This window comes from Tachypleus tridentatus, chromosome 2, assembly GCF_004210375.1.
Source record: "Tachypleus tridentatus isolate NWPU-2018 chromosome 2, ASM421037v1, whole genome shotgun sequence".
NCBI lineage: Eukaryota > Metazoa > Arthropoda > Merostomata > Xiphosura > Limulidae > Tachypleus > Tachypleus tridentatus.
Window position 1 is genome coordinate 150,793,947 of NC_134826.1, and position 21,403 is coordinate 150,815,349.

General features: G+C 32.0%; 1 protein-coding gene and 1 long non-coding RNA gene across 8 annotated transcripts in view; one reads left to right on the forward strand and one right to left on the reverse strand.

The window, feature by feature from the left end:
- The first annotated feature begins 662 nt into the window (after positions 1–662).
- LOC143245363 (uncharacterized) lies at positions 663–18,993 on the forward strand. The gene is made up of 3 exons (XR_013025603.1): positions 663–918; positions 1,419–1,756; positions 17,833–18,993. It is a non-coding gene; the product is annotated as an uncharacterized LOC143245363 (long non-coding RNA).
- Positions 5,937–21,403, reverse strand: part of LOC143245361 (uncharacterized) — a 54,533-nt gene continuing 39,066 nt past the window's right edge. For 2 of the 7 annotated variants that reach the window (XR_013025602.1, XR_013025599.1), the window contains 7 exons: positions 19,944–20,057; positions 19,142–19,291; positions 17,739–17,924; positions 12,879–13,002; positions 7,622–7,658; positions 6,433–6,577; positions 5,937–6,323 (listed from right to left, as the gene is read on the reverse strand). Coding sequence is in view for 3 of the 7 variants with exons in the window: in XM_076491606.1 (XP_076347721.1) it covers positions 6,294–6,323; positions 7,622–7,658; positions 12,879–13,002; positions 17,739–17,924; positions 19,142–19,291; positions 19,944–20,057 (641 nt within the window). In the remaining 4 variants the exon portion in view is untranslated. Of the gene's footprint in view, positions 6,324–6,432; positions 6,578–7,621; positions 7,659–11,176; positions 11,648–12,878; positions 13,003–17,738; positions 17,925–19,141; positions 19,292–19,943; positions 20,058–21,403 lie in introns of those variants that run through there. The other 5 variants (XR_013025601.1, XR_013025600.1, XM_076491606.1 and 2 more) reach the window with 5 other exon arrangements.

Below are 21,403 nucleotides of genomic sequence, written 5' to 3' on the forward strand. Positions count from 1 at the left end.
CCTAATTAAATGCTGAAAAAAGTTTTTTTTTTATTTTCACTTTTCTTATTTTCATCTTTCGAAGCTCTAGTCTGTTTGTTTGTTTTTGGAATTTCGCACAAAGCTACTCGAGGGCTATCTGTGCTAGCCGTCCCTAATTTAGCAGTGTAAGATTAGAGGGAAGGCAGCTAGTCATCACCACCCACCGCCAACTCTTGGGCTACTCTTTTACCAACGAATAGTGGGATTGACCGTCACATTATACGCCCCCCACGGCTGGGAGGGCGAGCATGTTTAGCGCGACGCGGGCGCGACCCTCGGATCACGAGTCGCACGCTTTACGCGCTTGGCCATGCAGCTCTAGTCAAACAAGTGGTTGAGTCAAACAATGCAAAATGCATATTTTTTCTTTATGTTATTGGCCTTAAGATTTTGAGTAGCAGTGTATATATGTATTACTACTGTTTACTTGTAAATGTTATTATTATTCGTCAGAGAACGCAGAACAGTATATGAACAAATATATTTAGAAATAATAATTCCTAAAACTTAAACAATTTAACAAAATTCATTTGTAATTTCATTTCATACATGCTAAGCCTTGTTTATTTTTTTTTATGGGCAGGAAGAGAAATTAATTTTTGAATGTTTCAATGTGTGTGTTTTCTTCGAGTAAAGCCGCATCGGGCTATCTGCTGAGCCCACCGAGGGAAATCGAACCCCTGATTTTAGCGTTGTAAATCCGTAGACATACCGCTGTACTAGCAGGGGGCTGAATGTTTCAAAGACGCATTCCAAAAAAAAATTAAAGTTTTATGAATTTGCAACACAAATAAAATTAAACAACTTGATTTTTTATCATTTTATAACTACGCTACACGTAAGTTTTAAAAAATCTGTTCGGGTCAACGAGTGAGTCAACAAACTCAAACATTTCCGGTAAGGCTGTAGTTTTCTCCTTGAAACCAATGATTATTAGATTTATGTATTATGGGCTATGTAAACATGTATTTAAGAGAAACGGGCGTGAGAAGACAAAATGTTTATATAAAATGGAATAGTGGGTGGAGATAATTTGAATTTTTCATTTATTGACCACTATAGATATTGTATGTAGGCATAATAGTGTACGGACAATGTCTCACCGAAATGTTTTTAATATAGTCTTCCATTTTATTCATTTTTTTATTATTTCTTTGATGACGTCTTGATTGTTTATTAGTTTATAATTGTATGTTTCGTTTTTCAAAGTGAAAATCTAATGAAGTAGGTAATTTGGTAATTATAGCTTGTAATTTTCAATTATTACAAACAATTCTGCACTTTGTTGCATAAAATTGGCGTTTCATTAGAAAGACATTTTCAAACAATTTCCAGTTCAATGTACGAGACTAAAAATGATTGTTTTTTTTTTTAAATATATATTTTGTATCTTCCAGTTTTGTCTGAAACAAATTATGGAATATGTTGATTCACAGCAACTTTGAGAAACTGAAACATCATTCAAAAAACTTGAATATTTATGAAAATTGGAGAAATTCTGGTGGTCGACTTCACTTGATTACCGCATTCAAGTCTTATAGTTGCATACTTCGTCAAAGTAACATCAAATTTGTGCATAACTGTATTTATGAATAGCAATGCAACATTAAAAGTTAGTTTGTTTTAACGCGAGAATCGGTTATCACAGAGGTTACCTTTGTCCTGGATCCAGGCATAATATAATGTAAGCAGGTTAATAAAACAGGTGGACATGCAGTATGGCCCAAAGAAAAGGGCATGTAACATATTATATTTAATATTTTCTTATGAACTAAGGAATTGAAATGTATATAATTTTAAATTTTGATGGTAAGGTTGATTAATTAAATTTTGAAAATACTAAAATATTATGTATGCTCTTTGACCTGTCCTTTATGAACGGATTAATCTTGGAGCATGTGCTGTTTAAATAAGTTATATGACTCATTTCAGTTTGATAATTTCATACTGATACCAATTTTTCACAGCTTAATGAAGTAAATTATATTATGAGCTCAATATATTATTGTCAGTCTCTACTTAGGTGATAATGTTGTATAACAACTTCTAGTCCTTCAAACTTATCTTTATTCACTTCAGGAAATACAACTACACACAAATTACAACATTCTAATCACAACATTTTTCATTCCAAAAACATTAGTAGCTCTACCAGGTCTACCACTTTCAAAAGTTTATGGTCTTTTTCATAACAACAAATGTGTTAAAGATTATTTGAATGTGATGCAATTTTTGCACTTGATCTGTCACACCTAGCTCATGGCACCAATTAAAGAAAAATTTTGATTGAAAGCCTCCAGAAACTGGATTCAATACCTGTGGTGATTAGAGCACAGATAGCCACTGTTATAGCTTTGTGCTTAATTCCACACAAACAGACAAATACATGCAGAGGTAATAAAAATTCAAAAATCGATCAAACTCAGAGGTTTGAATTTTTTGATTGTGCTTATATCCTTGGTAAAAATGGTGACACTTATAGCAACTGATGTGTATAAATGATCATTTTGTCTTTAAAAAACTCGCAACATCATTTATGAATACACATTGCTGTAAAACTTTAAACATAATTGATAACTGCAAGCTTGACTAACAGGAAACCGGTTAAGCCCAGTCAGCTAAAAATATTATGTGGACTACCTGTTAGTTATAACTGTTCTTTTAGTTAAAAGAAAATTTTTGTAGGTAGTTAACTGTAAAATTAACCTTCATTAAACTGATTACTAGGCTGAGAATCAAAGTATGTAAAAATAGTTTTTTAATGTTGTATGAGACATTTAATTCCAAAATCTTATGTGTTTATTACACTAGTCTATGAAACATCACTGTCATTTAACCATGTTGTGATAACAGTTAAGCTTGATTAAATAATCGTAAAAATGTACGAGACTAATTACAGTTTCACAAGTTGAGATTTGTTTAATTTATACAAAGATAAATAAGTCATGAAATAAAGACTTCATTTGTCTGCAAGAGTTTCTGTCTTCATCAACACTACCTAAGAAGCAAGCCCACTTTTGGTTATACTGAATTTTGTTTTTAATGTGCCTTTACATTCTATCCAGCAATTTGTTATTAATGTGTTCAGAAACAAGGCTTAGTACAGTAGTAAGTAAAGAATAATAACTAAAACACATTTATAAAGTCAACATTTCATGGATCGAGAGATTATATTATTAAGGTCTGGAAAAACTATGTCTTAACTCATAACAATGTTTCATATTGTATGAAATGTTAATATTATACATCAAAAGTCTGTAAGCAACTTGAAAGTGGAAAGTGCAGGAAACTATTTTCTTCCATAATTTCTGGATGAAGATATGATTTTCCTATTACTTAGTCAACAACTCATGAGGTGAGCAAAAAAACCATGGACTGGAATAAGTGATGGTTAAGTGTACGTGAACCCTACATAAAGATTAAATACTGATCAGGTTTAAACCAAGATCCCCTAGATATTGGATATTCGTATCTTCAACATTGAAGAATCAAAGACTCTGTGATAGGTAACACATGGCTAGCTTACAGTGAGGTTAAATAAAGTGGGAGGTATCTAACTGGTGTTGTTTTTAGTAGTTATACAGACAGAACATACAAGTGTATTTGTTCTGATACTTTACTCTAATTGCAGCAAATCAAGTAAGTTTTAAAAACCTTTAGGAAAAAAGGTACCGATAAGGTACCATTGAAAAAGTATTAATTCAAAAAAGAAGTTTGAAGATCCTTCACTGAAAATACTTGTCCAACTCAGATGTAAGGCACAGACAAATGTGACCTCTGGTCTACACAGTAGGTGCTGCTGTTCTCTGTGCTAGACAAGAAATAAATGAGCAACTGGTTTTGTTGCTTCTCATGATTCTGACAAAAGTAATTTTATGTTCATATTATGTAAATATCTCATGTCTGGTCCATCAATTACTGTTTTCATACAAGCATTCAAAATGAAGTTACTAAAATCTGTGATTACTTACTCAGGTAATTCTTTTGAGCACTTAGAAATATGTTATTCTCAATGGTGGGATATATACTGGATGGATGGAACACAGAAATATTCACAGTATGTGTATTAGACTCTTGGAACTAAAGAGCTGTAAGCTAGAAAGCATGTGATGTTGTTGAAATTTGCACCTCTGGTTTGCCTAACTGGTTATGCAACTACTGAAACAGTCAGAACCAATTTGAAAAATATGGAATAAACATTTTTAAATTTCAAGGGGCAGGCATATGATGTGATAGCGTACATCAGTTCTGTGAACAATGGATAAGATGAAATCAAAAAATTGTTCACTTTACTCAGTTTTAAATATATTTGTATTATTTTAACTTGCCATTTGTGACACTTCACTTTGTCTGTCAAAAACACACTAGATACTTGTCAAGAACTGTATTTACAAAACTTAAGTCAGTGGTAAGAACCCTGTCCTACAGACAATGAGTTACAAACTGAAAGACTATGCTACAGTACTTATGACACCTTCAATAGTATGTTTTTCTTTGCTTTTTGTGCTGGAAGAAGTGTGCATGTGACTTGTGAAGTTTCTAATAAAATTTCATTCTTAGAGGGAAATAAAGAAAGAAATGTCAAAGCTCCTGCTTTATACTGATGAGTTTTCAACATCTTGATCCAGTGAGAAATACTCAAACCAGTTGAACCTTTGACTATTCTCTCCAAGAGGAAACGTTAAGTCTATCTTGTCGTTAAAAACATAGAAAATTTCATAATCAACAATTACAAAACATACAGAAAGAATATGCATAACAGTTATAATCAACTGGTGAATTCTGTCAAAGTTAGATTCAACAGTTTAAGCCAATAAAAATGATCCAGTATCCAAATTAAAATACAATTCATGAAATCAAGTATGCTTATGATAAGTTGTGCAGCCATATTAAAGAACCATAACTGAAATGTAAAGGAAGTGTAAGAAATATTACAAAGAAACAGCAGCATATCTTCCTAACCCTGCTGCCTTTGTGAGTGAACTAAGATGTTTGAAATGTTAGTGTCAGTATCTTAATGTAAGCTTTGTCCTTGTTTGTGGAACATTGTCTCTTCTCAAATATCAGGAACTTCTTTACAATTTGCTGTTTCTTTTTGTTAATGAGACTTCTGGCTGAGACAAACACTGACAATTGACCACCTAAGAAATCTTTGTGTCATCATGCAGTATTTCCATATGAGATATTTAAAACATTTGTACAGGTATATCCTCAATGAAGGACCTTTTAAAATGGAAAGTGTGTCAGAACTGTTTGCAGTTAAACATTTTTATCTGATCCCAATGTGACTTGACTTTTATTTTGCCAAGTAAAGATAACGGATACCAAGAACCTAGTAAATATGTGTACTGGTTCCCACCTATTAAAACTTCCTGGTAGAGCGCCTAAAATATTATCAATAATAAGATATTTCAACTTCAAATGCACTTTAAAACCATTTGCTTACATTTTCCTATTTCATATTAATATTGAAATGTTTTCATATTAATGAAAGATACCACAAGAAATTAATAAAATAATTAATAATAGCTAAATATTAAATCCCAAATAAGAAAATTATTGTGATATTTTGTTTCTTTCAACTTTGTACCTAATTAATTCTATTTAGTTTTCCTAAGTTAAATTAATCTAGAAATTTGGATTCAATCAGTTGATGCTTGAACGTGATAATTAAAATTTAGCAACTGTAAAAACAATTAATTTTAGTCTTGATTTATTGTTTGAGGATTAACATCACAGATTAAAATTTGCTTGTATTACTAAAATATTGGTAATTAGATTCATCATTAATCTATACTGCACTTTATCCAAGGTAATGATTTACATTAATTATTTGGATCTTTAAAACACATTCCATGAATAATGATAATGTTTCATAATTTTATTCTAATTTTTTTTATTACTTAAACACAACCTTTATTCTGTACTAATTTACAGTTTATTTGGTGAAAAACTTAGCTTTATCAAAATACATAGCAAACAGCAATAACCAAGGCAAATGCCTGTTAATTAACAAAAATTCAAACACTGTCAATAAGACATTGCAGTTAATCACAGTAATCACAATAAATATAAAATAACTAAAAATCTTGCATGTAATAACTCTCTAGCTTCTGAAAACTATCACTACATATTAGTTGAAATTAACAGCAGTACTGGATAGGTGAATATATCCACCCTTCTCAAAGTTGCAGGACACAAGTTAAATGTCATAAACGTGTGAGAAGAAATTGAACACCACAGCACGGCACAGCAGCAGGTGCAACTGGAGTTTAATCCACACAAACATCATTGTTTTCTTTCTGCAGAAGACAGAACCATAATAATTATTTTTAGCGTATTACAAGAAAGTTTTATGTAATTGGCACCATCAATCTCACTGAATTTTTTAAAATTAAAAAATGTATTTACCTCAGCATGTAAGTGTGTTTGTTTGTTTACAAATAAGGACAAAGCTACAGAATGAGTTATCTGTGCTGTGCCAAGGACAGGTATTGAAATTCGGTTTCTAGCAGTATGAGTCTGAAGACATACTGTTGTGCCACTGGGAGGCTCTCTGCATGTAATAAAGGTCAAAAGGATATTGCTACTGGTTTTTGTAGTAAAAGATATCAAAAGAAGGGATACATACAAGCAATAGTTCAAAGCTTCAAAATCTAACTAGTTTAAACCTACTTAAAGAGACAGAAAAATCTGATGGTGTAGATGAAATGGAAGCTATGAAAATTATAGTGAAGAAAGTGACTCCTACAAATTTTAGAAAATAGCGAGTTAATCAAAAACAGATGTAACCAATCAGCACATGGTAAAATATTGTACTGATCTAACAGACCAAAACAACAAACCTAACAATAATAATAATATTGTACTTTACCAAAGATGATTTTACTTCACATTCCTTATTATCATTCTTAATGGATTTTTAATCAAAGAAGTAATGAAATAACATTTCAGTTTTATCACTTGCATGAGGGATTTCAGAAAATAACAAAGATTATTAAGGTTATGATTTGGGATGTGACTGGAAATACCAACTTTTATTGGTTACATCATCAACATATCAATTATCATTGTAAAATTGGCAGTGTTAAAACTTGTTACTGTATTTCCATCCTTGTATTAAAACAATACAAAACACGTTTCACATCTTTTTTTTTGTGAGATCTGGAAGAAATTAAGAACTGTATATTCTTTAATTATGAAGCGGTTTCAAACTAACTGACTTTACCATTCACATAATATTTAAAATTTATTTGAAGTTCTGACAGTTTTATCACTTAATGTACTGAAAACAATTTCATGACATATAATATTTACAATAAAAGTAAATATAATAATACAACAGGCTAAAGAGTTGCCAAGTATCAGTTAATCGAATCAGAATATTGTCATTGACATCTCTGGATTAACTTGAAATGTGAATAAAAAAATCATAAGAGTTTATGAATACTCACTCATTCCAAAAATAAAATGCACAGTGTGATTCAGTATAAACATCCTGAATACAGTTATAATGCAACAAAGCATATGAAGACATGAAACAAAAATCTCACTTTATGTACTTTTAATTGTGTGTAGAAAAAACACAAAAACACTTTACCTCATTAGTTAATGGACAGGTAGCAGGAACAACTTTGCTAAAAGAAAAAAAAAATTACTACAACCTTATGTGAAACATGCTGTGTTATACAACATGACAGGATAAAACGTTTTTAATAATGTACTTAAACATTCGTAGGCAATAATTACATCATTTTTATAAAATGTATTTATCAGTTAACTTTACAACTACCAAGGAATGATGAATAAACTATTTAAACATATTCTAATGTAAGATGGATTTTCACTAAGTTATTTATTGCTTGTGTTGCAGAATTGTTAGTTAGACATAGTTCAATGGGCAAAAAATTTAAGTTCAAGTGGATGTAGACATACAAACTTTAAGCTGAGTAAAGTTGAATGGATGGTAACTAACTTGTAGAAACCCTAGCACAGAGGATGACATTTCAAAAGTGTTCCATCTTGGTCTTTTGGTTAGTATGTATAAGATGTTACAGGATTCTCTAGTGTACTGGGAGATTGTGGAGGATATTTGTAATTGGTTTGTTTATTTCTCATTCTGGTTGGTGGAAAGACTACATGAGGTTTCAACCAATGATGAACATAGACTGTTCATCTCTATTAATGTTTAGTGAAGACTTTATAGGGTTAATGAAGTGTTTCCCACCAATCAGAACCAAGGATAAGCAAACCAATCACCACACATATCTAACAAACATTGACTCACAGATGAAAACAGAAGACTTTCAAACTGTCATCATTTACATTGACATTTCTACAACAAAGAGTTGTCATCCATTCCAGTTTACACAATCAACACTCTACCAAAACAATATATCAAAGAAAACTTTAACCTACTGGCAACTTTAGATTTATTTCCTAAATTTATATGATGGTTATGAGGTTGGCTGAATCAAATGATCTCATACACAGTTATGGTAGAGAAAAATACGATAAAATATAAAGTTTTCCGAAAGAAAACAAAAAACATTTGCAGTTTTATACAAGATGTTTTAGAGCCTTTGGAAATGAAAATTAAATATTTTCAAATGAAGAAATGTATTTTTAATCTTAATATGAATAATATAAAATCAATTTAACTTCATACAATTATAAACAAATTTTTAGTGAAAATACTTACTTGAAATTTTATCATTTACTGAAAGTTTGTCAAATTTCCTAAAACTGTATTAACTACTTTCACAATTATTATACTTATAACTTGATAGTTACATGATGGTTACAAGGCCATGTAAAATATATGAACCTGTTGAGAAAGTGCTTACAGTATGTTGTAAATTACAAGTTATCGACCATGGTTATCCATGACAACAGTGTGGTTCAAACCTACAATTGTATCAGATACATTTTAAATCAGTCAGTGTATCAATGGGTACAAAATAAATCCCTCACATACAATCTGTATGTCCATTTTTATTGATTTCCTCACCATAACTCAGCAGTCACCAAAACAACCACATGTAATCACAGCCAACAGAGGCTTATGTCTACTTCTGCCTCTTCAGACAAAACAAAAACTTCCATCATGTCTGGATGATATATTTTCAATAAAATATCATGAAATTACACTCTGTACTACAAGATGAACTACTATCACAGACTGAGTTGACTTGGATGTTATACCTTGTACTGCTAGATGAACTTCTATCATAGATTGAGTTGACTTGGATGTTATACCTTGTTCTGCTGGATGAACTTCTATCATAGATTGAGTTGACTTGGATGTTATACCTTGTACTGCTAGATGAACTTCTATCATAGATTGAGTTGACTTGGATGTTATACCTTGTACTGTTAGATGAACTTCTATCATAGATTGAGTTGACTTGGATGTTATACCTTGTACTGTTAGATGAACTTCTATCATAGATTGAGTTGACTTGGATGATTGAGTAGATGAACTATGGATGATTATACCTTGTATCTGCTAGATGAACTTCTATCACAGATTGAGTTGACTTGGATGTTATACCTTGTTCTGCTCTATCATAGACAGAGTTGATGAACCTTGTTCTGCTAGATGAACTCATCATAGATTGAGTTGACTTGGATGTTATACCTTGTACTGCTAGATGAACTTCTATCACAGACAGAGTTGACTTGGATGTTATACCTTGTACTGCTAGATGAACTTCTATCATGTTAGATTGAGTTGACTGGATGTTATACCTTGTACTGTTAGATGAACTTCTATCATAGATTGAGTTGACTTGGATGTTATACCTTGTACTGTTAGATGAACTTCTATCATAGATTGAGTTGACTTGGATGTTATACCTTGTACTGCTAGATGAACTTCTATCACAGACAGAGTTGACATGGATTTATACCTTGACTAGATGAACTTCTATCACAGACAGATGTTATATACCTTGTACTGCTAGATGAACTTCTATCACAGACAGAGTTGACATGGATGTTATACCTTGTACTGCTAGATGAACTTCTATCACAGACAGAGTTGACATGGATGTTATACCTTGTACTGTTAGATGAACTTCTATCACAGATTGAGTTGACTTGGATGTTATACCTTGTTCTGCTGGATGAACTTCCATCACAGATTGAGTTGACTTGGATGTTATACCTTGTACTGTTAGATGAACTTCTATCATAGATTGAGTTGACTTGGATGTTATACCTTGTTCTGCTAGATGAACTTCTATCACAGATTGAGTTGACTTGGATGTTATACCTTGTTCTGCTGGATGAACTTCTATCATAGATTGAGTTGACTTGGATGTTATACCTTGTACTGCTAGATGAACTTCTATCATAGACTGAGTTGACTTGGATGTTATACCTTGTACTGCTAGATGAACTTCTATCACAGACAGAGTTGACTTGGATGTTATACCTTGTTCTGCTGGATGAACTTCTATCACAGATTGAGTTGACTTGGATGTTATACCTTGTACTGCTAGATGAACTTCCATCACAGATTGAGTTGACTTGGATGTTATACCTTGTTCTGCTGGATGAACTTCCATCACAGATTGAGTTGACTTGGATGTTATACCTTGTTCTGCTGGATGAACTTCTATCACAGATTGAGTTGACTTGGAAGTATCAATCTTAACCTTTGCAATAAAATATTATGATTCTTGACCACTGGTTATTTTATTTTAAATTATTAACCACTGGATTAAATCTGACTACTCCCACATATTGAGACTGAATTATTCAACTGAGGCCTTTAATGAAGTATTTGTTGGTCCAATTGCAAATGTGTATCCAGACAATGGAGAAAACATCTACAACTGCCACAGAATCGCAATCATGACAAGGTTTATTAACAAAGATCACCAAGAAAGTAGAGACATCTTCTGAGAAAAGTTATAGAGGTGAAACTGGAAAAAGTGTTGAACATGAAAAAACAACAAAATATGGAAACCAAAATAATGCCATTTTTCTTCCTATGAGAGATTCAGATTTAATTACATTAAAAGACAAAGGATTTTTTGAAACTGAGACACAAAGCCACGAGGCTCAGTAAATAATTACTTTAAAAGACACAAAGGTTTATTTGAAACCTCAATCACAACACCACTTGGCTCAATAAATAACTACTTTAAAAGACCCAAAGGTTTATTTGAAGCCTCAATCACAACACCACTTGGCTCAATAAATAAGTACTTTAAAAGACACAAAGATTTATTTAAAATGATGTCATGGATGTATGTTTCATTTGAAAGGCTGTTTTTCTATGGGTAAAATGTATATACACTTAAGAGGAATATCTTGTTCTACATATATGTTTTGCCATTGCTGTATTTTGAAAAAGTCAACATAGAACACGATTAAACATTGATAATTTATAGTGTACAGATAGTGATCACAAAATAAGTGAACAAACAAGGCTGGAAACAGTTTATTATTATTTAGTTTGATACTTCCATTATAACTTGGATATCAGTTTCATATTTTCTTTATATTTTTATGTTGTCATTTCCAGTCATTCAATATTTCTTTATTTCTGTTTGTTATCGAGTTAGTTTCTGGAGGTTTTGCCTTCATGTATATACCACAGGATCTTGCTTGTCACCTAGAAGAAATAACTATTGCTTCTTATAACTGGTAGTTTAAAATTTGATTCAACTATTGATGTTTAAGGTCTGGGTAACTGAATGTAGGAAACTTACTTGTGGGATGACTGAACATCCTTATTCTTTAACCTTCCACAATTAATGTAGGGTATATCTTTAAAAAGGTATATTCAGTTGTTTCTCTAAACGTTTCATGCAAGTTCAGCACATTTCTTATGACATTCATGTTAAAAGAATGTAAAAAGGTCATAGATTATAGCTGATCTTTTTGCCAAGTTATAGGTTACATACCACAACATTCGTTGATAGAGTTCATGTAAATATGGGCTTATTCTCTGTAAGGTTCCAAATTTCAAGGGGTGTTACAAAAAGCTGTACAGTTGTCATGAGATGGAAATGTATGAATGTTAAATATATTTATTCAGAATAACAGGTCACCTAAGGATTACGTCTGACAACATAAGTAGTATATTCACACAGCTGTCTCTCTTCTCTGAATTTATATTTTATCTTCTAGAAATATTTACAGATTCTTCTGTCCTACCAATAGCAGCCAGTGTAAAGTCACAAAGGTAAACAGAAGCCAATGAACAAAATGAGAAATAGATAATATGTGAATAATGTATTTTCTAGTTTATTTCACTTATTCACAGGCCTCATTTGTTTTCCTTTGCTGTTGGAGTATGAAATTATTGTGTGTGTAAAACTTGGTTTATGATATGTTTTTGACTTATCACAAACTTGTACTTTTATACAATAATTTGGAAGTGGTAACCATCGAGAAAATGACAAAAATTAGGAATGAAATAACAAACTGTTTTTAGAGCAAATACTTCTCTAAACTTTACAGTGAAAATATCTCTATATATGCATTAACACAAGAGAAAATGTGTTTAAAATTAATTAAATGTAACTCTTCAGATTTCACTGGATGTTACTATCTTCAAACTGCTTGTCATTGTTGTAATATAATGTAGGTTATAACCAAAAATGTTAAATAATGATGAGCAATAGGTAGCTTATTACATACAATTAAGATGAGATGTCTCAGAACAATGTATGTGTAACCAAAAATTTTTATTATAATTCCACTAAGGTTACAAACTTTCATTATATATATATATATATATATATATATGTATATATAACAATTTACATCTGCATAATTTTGTACCTTGAAAAATATATAAATATTTTATATACATATAAGTACTTTAAAATAATTTTTACCTTTTTGACCTTTTGTATCTTTTTATCACAACAAACAAGCATATTAGCAAAAGCACTAGTCCACCACATCCACAAGACAAGGCAACAAATGTTCCATCCTTCTTCACATGAGATATTGTTTGTGCTATGAAAACAGAACAGATACAATGTTATTCTCTTTTCTTAACAACTGTAAAACTGAAGTATTAATTTTGCTCCCTTGGGAATCATAAGATAGTTTTCTGAATGAATAAGATAACAAAACATATTACTTATTTATTTTCCTAAAGTAACATTTGTTTAATCAACAAGGATTCAGTGAGATTAGGTAAATTACTGGTTTTAAACAAAAATATATAAGTACCTTGATCTAATGTTGTATTATTTTGGATTATTTGTTGTTAATGGCAAAATTACACAAAGGGCTATCATTGTTGTGTCCACTGTGGGTATCAAAAGCATATTTTTAATGTTATAAGTTCTCAGCCTTACTGTTAAGCCAATGGTACTATATCTCATTGTCATTATTAGTAGACTTCTAAGCCTAGTTTTGGTCATTTGTTGAATTTTGCATTAATGCTAGGTTTTCTCTTGAATTAGAACTTAGCATTTTATGGAATATTTATATTTGTTGAGACTGCTGAGTTTAATTTTGAATTCTAATTTTATATTTTTCTGGTAGGCTATAAAACTGTATCATTGTTCTTATAGCTACATATTTAAGGTAGGCGTTGTGTTATATGATAGGGTGAAAGTTAACATTTTCATAATACTTGCCTCTGCTGACAATTATAGCTATTAATTGACCACCAGTGTTTCTTCTTTGTCTGAGCAACACTTGAGATCCAATGAAAACAAGGTAAGGAATTCTGAAATAAAAATGCTTACCCCTCTGAATAATTGTGCAGAAATAGCTAAGATAGTTAAGCACATGAAGAGACTGCCAGGTAAAGCAAATAATGTGAGATAAAAGTATTGAGGGAGGTCCACATACAAGTCTGCACAGTGACCTCCAGTACACAATATGACCAGGCTGTTAAGGACAAAGAAAACAGAGCTCAAAATAAAGTGCTGGCAACAATATGTTCAAGACCCTCCCTGAATATGAATAAGATCAAAATCTGATTGGACATAGAAAGTAGATGAACTATAGAAAACTGTGGAATCCATTTTTTGTCTCGCAGAGTACTGGATAAGAATAACTGGTGTGAGGACATAGAGAGAATGAGTAAATTGTCTATGAACAAACAGCACAAATCACTCCAACCAGTGATGTCTGCAGTTCAAAAGTTGCAAACAATAAACCTGCAGGTAAATGGGATAAAATAGGTGTATATAAAGAAAACATTACCTAAATCTACCTCTTAGGTAACTGAAATGGTCATTTGAGATCAATGCTCCAAAATGATGTGAAGTATCTGGACACAATAGAATGTAGTTGTGATAATTAAATGGTATTCAATAATGCTACCATAAACACTGGCAACTGTAGAAGTAAAACATCTGTAAAAGAGCCAACTAAAAAAAGATAAGTTATGGTAGACACCACTGATTGAAAAGTGTTTAACTTCCTCACTTCACAACTGGCAACTTCAAAGTAAGCAGAAACAGATACATCTTAACCATAGAAATTAAACCCAAAACGTGTGTGAAAGACAGTAAAACCTCTATTCCACAAGCTTTAGCTTCTGCATAGCTTGGTGCAACATATCCTATCAGGGTTGCCTCCACACAGAAAGCAAAAATGGAGTGGAAGAGTTGGACATATCAGAAGGGACTACAGAAACAGAAACTAGGGTGTAGCCACCAATATGTTACGATGAACAGGATCCTACAGTGGGTTGGAACAAATATTTTGTACCCCAGGTAGCGTATTAAGTGGTGAGAAGCATGAAAATGGTAATTATATCTTGTCCAGATGGAAAGTTTCTATTATCAAGGCCCAAAGATGAGGTACTGGAGACTAAACTGCTGGTAGCTGGGTGATCCAAGGAGAAGAAAGCCCACAAATTGGAGTTGCAACACATATTCTGTGTGGAGAACCTGTTTGGATTGAGACAATCTACTTGCTACTGCAAGCATTACCCATAGAACATGGCAAGTAAGAAAGGTGATAAGACTAATCCCAAGAACCAGAATTAAAAAATGAGGAACCCCAGACCACATGCCTCCTTGATGTGAAATATAAGACACAATCATGCAATAGACAGAGTGAAAACTGAGAATCTACCCTTTATGAAGCTCAAACCATGTTCTCATCTCAAAGACATGAAGGATTTGACTGATACCTGCATTCACAGAAGAGGGAGAACCATCTGTGTAATGGGAGAAAGAAAGGTAAGATATCTTTGCATCCTATTCTGAAGCAAAGAGCACTATGGGAGACAGCCAAGCATGAATAAGAAATGAGATAAAAATATAACAAACCTAGGCTGACAACATATTGAATTGGAGCAAGAAAAATGTTGCAGTCCCAACTGAGAAGCTGCCTAGGTTGTATTTAAAAGTAGAAGCAGGATGAAATAGCTTACAATTGAAGATATGTTGCTAGAAGTAACTAGTCATCCATGGAATGCTGTGGGCACTATAGAGTGGAATAAAGAGGATAAGAAGATCCATATCATGTAACAGAACCAATGTGAAGTACATGGAAGACTGAAGGAAAACCTGGAACTGCAGTTCCTGATCCATGTGCTCCACAAACACTGATAGTGGTTAACTACACTGTTAAGGCAAAGTGCAGATAAGAGCCAACAATAACCAACTTGGACATCTACAATCTCTTTAAAAAATCAACAAAGATTAAAGAATGATTAACTTGTGAACTACACAGAATTTAGGCATTAATACAGACAAGGAAGATTGATAACTGGACACCAATCTTCTGATTTCACAGGTCTAATACTAAAAGGAATAAAAACCTTAAAGAACTAGCCAACTCTCTCACTACCTCCAGACCAACCAGACTCAAATAACCCTACAACTAAGTTCCATATTTCAATGAACTGCAGGAGATGGAAACCCTCCAGGCTGGGTGGACAAATGGACGACTAATTGTGTAAGATTATCAAATGTTCAGAAAATTTTGGAAGCAAACCACTACAGCACTTGAAGGTATACAGTAATCACAGACACTGCTGGTGGTCTGACTAAACAATGGAAACCTGGGATACAGACAGAATCTACTCTGAGTACCAGTGTACTTAGGAGCAGATGTTAGAGATTGGTACTCATGAACGGAGAAGGTACGATGACTTCCCTCTAGGAATCAATGAATGTTTAGACTCTGACAGCAACTGGGAGGAATGTAGAAGCTGAAAACTGAACCAAGGTGCATGTTAACAATGGATGTAACTCATCCTCAATGAAACTGGTGATCCAGAGAGTCTTTTAACAAACAGAATTGAAAAACATAAGAAAATGTTGAAGCTAAATTGGGGACACAGACTCACACAAGTGATATGGGAAGTCCTTCTCAGAATCCTGAAACACAAGGAGCAGAAATTGAGAGAAGAAAACATGCATCAACAAGGTGATGTAAGTAGGAAAAACCATGAAGTGACAGCAATGTGCTGGATGAGGGCTACCTGTTCCTTCATGTGACAAACAAATAAACCTTTCAGCATGAACCACAATTTCCATGTATGTAGAAAACATTCTGCTCCCAGATCTTTCAGCCATCAAGTAAATTACAGGCTCAGAAGCAACTGGAATAAATACCAAAACATCACACACTTGAAGAACCAACAGAAGAAAAACAAATAAAAAATAGCATAACCCAACATATCCCAAGCATATCCTTCCTTTTTATTTAAAAAAGTATGATAATTACCAGTAACTGGAACAGCCAGCATCCTATGAGATAAAGTAAGTGTTTTGTTACAGCAAAGCAACTACAGGCCATCTGCCACATCAATCCTAGAGAACCAAATCCTGGTGCTAAAAGTCCTTAATCTTACTGCTGATCCACTATAGGGATGAAAATCCAACAGACTATCAGAATGCCCCCAAAAAAGTAAAGCTACAGTCTCCACAAAATGTCGATAATTACCCTAAACTGCAGGGTATGAGCCTTTTGAAGAAACACCACAGATCTAAATACATTTCACTACAAATGAGATCACTGACAGTTTCAACCAAGAGTGACCCCATTTCTGATTGTTGTTTAATGCTAGATATCAGAAGTAGAAGAGGAGATACCCAGTTGTCAGATACAATAATCCAGAAATTCAAACCATAATTTGGCTTGCCAATTGGAAGAAGAAAAAAATTATTATTATTACAGAATGAGCTGGATAACAAGATAACATTCAAAGTATATCTTAATTATTGTAAAACTGGGAAACCTGTAAGTGATGCTTTGTCAAAGAAAAGTGATAACATTATCTGAATTAAATGTTTATATACAGTACAAGGATAGAAGGCATGTTGATGTATGTGGAGACTATTATAAGACAAATTTTACAAAGAGCAGTTCAGTGCAGTATAACAGACAAGAACAAGCAAGAAGAAATCTGACTAATGCTGAGATGGACAAACAAGAAACCCTGGTAGTCGATTAGTACCAGTGAGTGTTAATGGAGGTAAATGTGTTTTGGAATTTAAATCTTTACTTAGTACACTTTCTTCAAGTTGTGTTCATGGTTATTTACTTGAATCTGTTATTGTTTCCTCACACACATCTATAGTGTTAAACACAAAGTATTACAATGCATTAAAATGCAACTTAACATCCATTATGTTCAGTTTGAATTGAATTTTTTATATAGATTTGTGGAGATCATGACTCGTTTATTGGTTTACTCAAATAGTATGTGTGTAATGATAACAAAAGAAACAAGGACAAAAAACCTTACTTTAGTATACGTTGTTATAAATTACCTTTGGTATTCTTTATTAAAACAAGGCTGTAAGGCAAAGCCTGTAACGTGTAACCTGCAACATCTGTGAGATTCAGTGTTTCACTATTAACCAGGTCAGACAGAATTCGTACAGCTTCGACTACTGAAGCTTCAAGATTTAAAGAATCGAAGACAGGAAGGATAGTAAACTGAAGTTTCATTGGATCTAGTAAAGAGATATTTGTGTATTAAATATAAGCTTGTAAAAGGTGCCGTATTAAATTAATGTATTTCTACCACAAAATATATGCTTTATATTTCCACAGTACATACATTGATTTCCAATACCATAAGCAATATTCATATAATACTTGAAAACACTGATTAACTACATGCTGAGTATTTCAGACAGTAATATACTTAGAAACTGTGCTATTAAAAAAGAACTACAATATATACACAAAAACAGTTGTATTGAGTCATCACTGAGAGTTGTAGGAAGACATTTGACAATGAAAAATACTTTAAGGATTTTTGTGTAAGTATGATATAGAAAAACTTCTAACTTGAAAGAGTTCAATGAGTTTGAATTTCTCTTGAACAGCTTATAACGATATCACTAAATAAAATACAGCATCATTATTAAATCTTATTCATAAAAGATTCGTTTCTGAAGACACCACTTCAACATGTTTTTGTAATTTTATGCAATACAAAATAACTAAATAAAGTTTATTTTAGCATTACAAATAAACGTAATGCATACATGAACAATTTTCTAAGAATGTTTGTCTGAATATGTGTGCTGTTGTCCATGTGTAACAGATAAAATGATTTTAGTAACAAGGTGGTTCTAAACAGTGTTTTAAATTGCACTTTAGTTCTGATAAACAATATAAGAAGTAGCAAAATAAAACTAACTAGTTAGAAGTGAAGTCAGAATTAAATTCACTATATTATAATATGTTGACAAAAACAACTGTCTGTCATTTATCTTAAATGATGTATGACAACTAATTTAAATAACAGAACACAATATGATGAAACAAGCAGTACAAAGTTATGAATCACTAGTGATAAGATGTTTAGTCTGTAATTATTTGACTATGTTTCATTCTCAATGTGTAACCCATCAGTTCGTGTCTGACTGAAGTTCATATCCATTATAATATTATTTTGTTCTAATATATCGTTTTATTTTATATGTATTACATTGTGTATGCTTTTGCTGTTGACCCTGTATTTAGTTTGAATTATAAAAATGCAAATAAACCATTATCTTGGATCAAAGAAAAGTATCTCTGTAACCTGGAATTTACATTATTTGAAAACGTATGAATCAAACTAACAAACACACAAATAAAAACAAGTGAGTACCATTAATAACATAGATTGCACTGCCCAAAAATCTCTCATTCTAAACTTCATAGATCATGGACTTACTTTTTAGCAGCCTAACATTGTCAATTCTTCTAGCATGTACTCCAATATTTGCTGCAAGCTGAATGTGGATGTGGTTTATAAACCCTTGCTGTTTTCTCATCTGACCATTTAAACTGAACATAGTCATCTGAACTCTAATTGGAGTAGTATCTGGATAATATAAATATGAAATACGTACTTGATAAATTATGGGAAACATAAAAAGTATTATGCTAACATAATGAATTTTATGTTTGTTACCAAAGCACTATGTTATCATAAAAGTGTACTTATCGTACTGAAACAAAAAGACCTTTTAAACTGCTGTAGGTTTTAAAATTGTAGGCTTTGAAAAACATTCCAATACTATGCTACTTAGTTAACTTTTAAAATAACTTATTGAAGAATGCCATGTCATTAGTTGACAGAGTTTTACATATTCAACAAGTCAGATACATAACATTAAGTAACTATTTTTTAAGAAGAATGTTTTGAGAAGTGCCTTTGTGTATTGTTGTTATACATCATGTTTCAAAACACTTCGTCTCCAACATATAATTCAGTATTAACTAATTGGACATCAAAAGTATTGATGTTCTATGGGAAGAGTCATGCCAAATATCCTAATCATTAGTGAAAGTGGAATATTGTTTAAAATGATTTGTATAGTGTCTGCTTTGGTATCAGTAATGAAAATAAAATTTAAAACCTAAAATACAGTTAAACACAGAGCAAATATAGTAAAGAAGTTGATTTTAAATGTCCAGATTTTAGGTGATAATTAAAGTCTTTACACAACAAATCAATTGGTTGGTGTTGATACCTGGATCAGATTTTGATAACTTGCAATCTTCATTGACTTCATAGGTGTGTGTACACCCTATGACAAACCTCGATGCAGTGAAAACAGGAAGGAGAAGATATAACCTGCTAATTACTTTGAACCAGAAATAAAAACACTTTTTGAGTGATGCTTGAATATTCCATGGCAAATAAAGCTGTGTATAAAATCGATTTATATTTGAAAAAAATTTAAGAAACAGTTGATGTATACATTGGGACATGACCTGAAGTGATGGTCACCAATACTTTTTTATTTTTCTGTAAAAATATCCATAACAGTAACACATAACTAAGACTTTTAAATCAAAAGAAAAAGACAACTTACTTTACTGAATTAACTGATCAACTACAAAATAATTTTCCAATTCAAACCAAAACTGAAACATTTACCCAAGTGTAGAATATTGAGTTAAAATGACTTCTTGATAAGTGTCAGATAGAATTACTTACAATAACAACAAAAACTAACCAGGATAAAGATACCATACTTTTGGTGATTAAAGGTATTTGAACTCAATAGTCATTTTGTGGTAAAATAAAAATATTTATTTATAGAAATAACAAAAATAAAAATGGTTGCCTACATGCAATGACAGACCTCACTCCATGTCATGTAAAATTCAGTCAGTAAAGAAAACTACAGTTCTGTATATTCAAATATCCTTTATAGCAGAATACATTACCTAACTAAAGAACAAAGGTTAGGAATACTAGATCAGATATTAACAGATAAGTTGAACAAAATATTCTCATAATGATTGAGGAAGATATGAAAATCAACAAGTTAAAAATACAACAAATGGTAGAGGAAATGATATGTGTGTATAATACACCATTATATGAAAGTGTATAATTAGCTGAAAGTACTTTTTAGATACACCTGACTGTTTCACTTTAAGTTTAATAGGAGCATTTATAATATGAACAGATTATACAGCATGGGTGTCATACTTAGCTATTTCTAGAAGTGAGATATCATGGTTAGTTTTATTTATGTAATCGTTTAAGAATCATACGGTGCGTAGTTCAACTGTTATGAAGTACCAAGTGTTTATAATCGTGAGATTATTGCATTATGTTGCTGAAACTTCCTGAGTTTCTTTTTGGTTTAATTGAAAATTATTGCATCAGAATTTCTAGTATTACACAGAATGGGCTGGACTTTTGCCAGTGTATAAATATGTGTAAAATAACCATCACTGAATTATATTTCCAGACTGTATTGTTTGAGAGTTTAGTTATAAAAAGTGTATGGAAGTAATTTTGAAAGTGAAATTATCATAAATTGTATTGTAATAACATAGTTGAGAACAATAATTTTTCTTATCAATTGTGTCCCAAAGTAATTGAACTGGCCTGTGTGGAAAAAGAGAGAATTATTTAAAGCTCTGGATAAAACTGTGGTAATCATCAGTGTAAAGAACATTTGTTTTATATGCT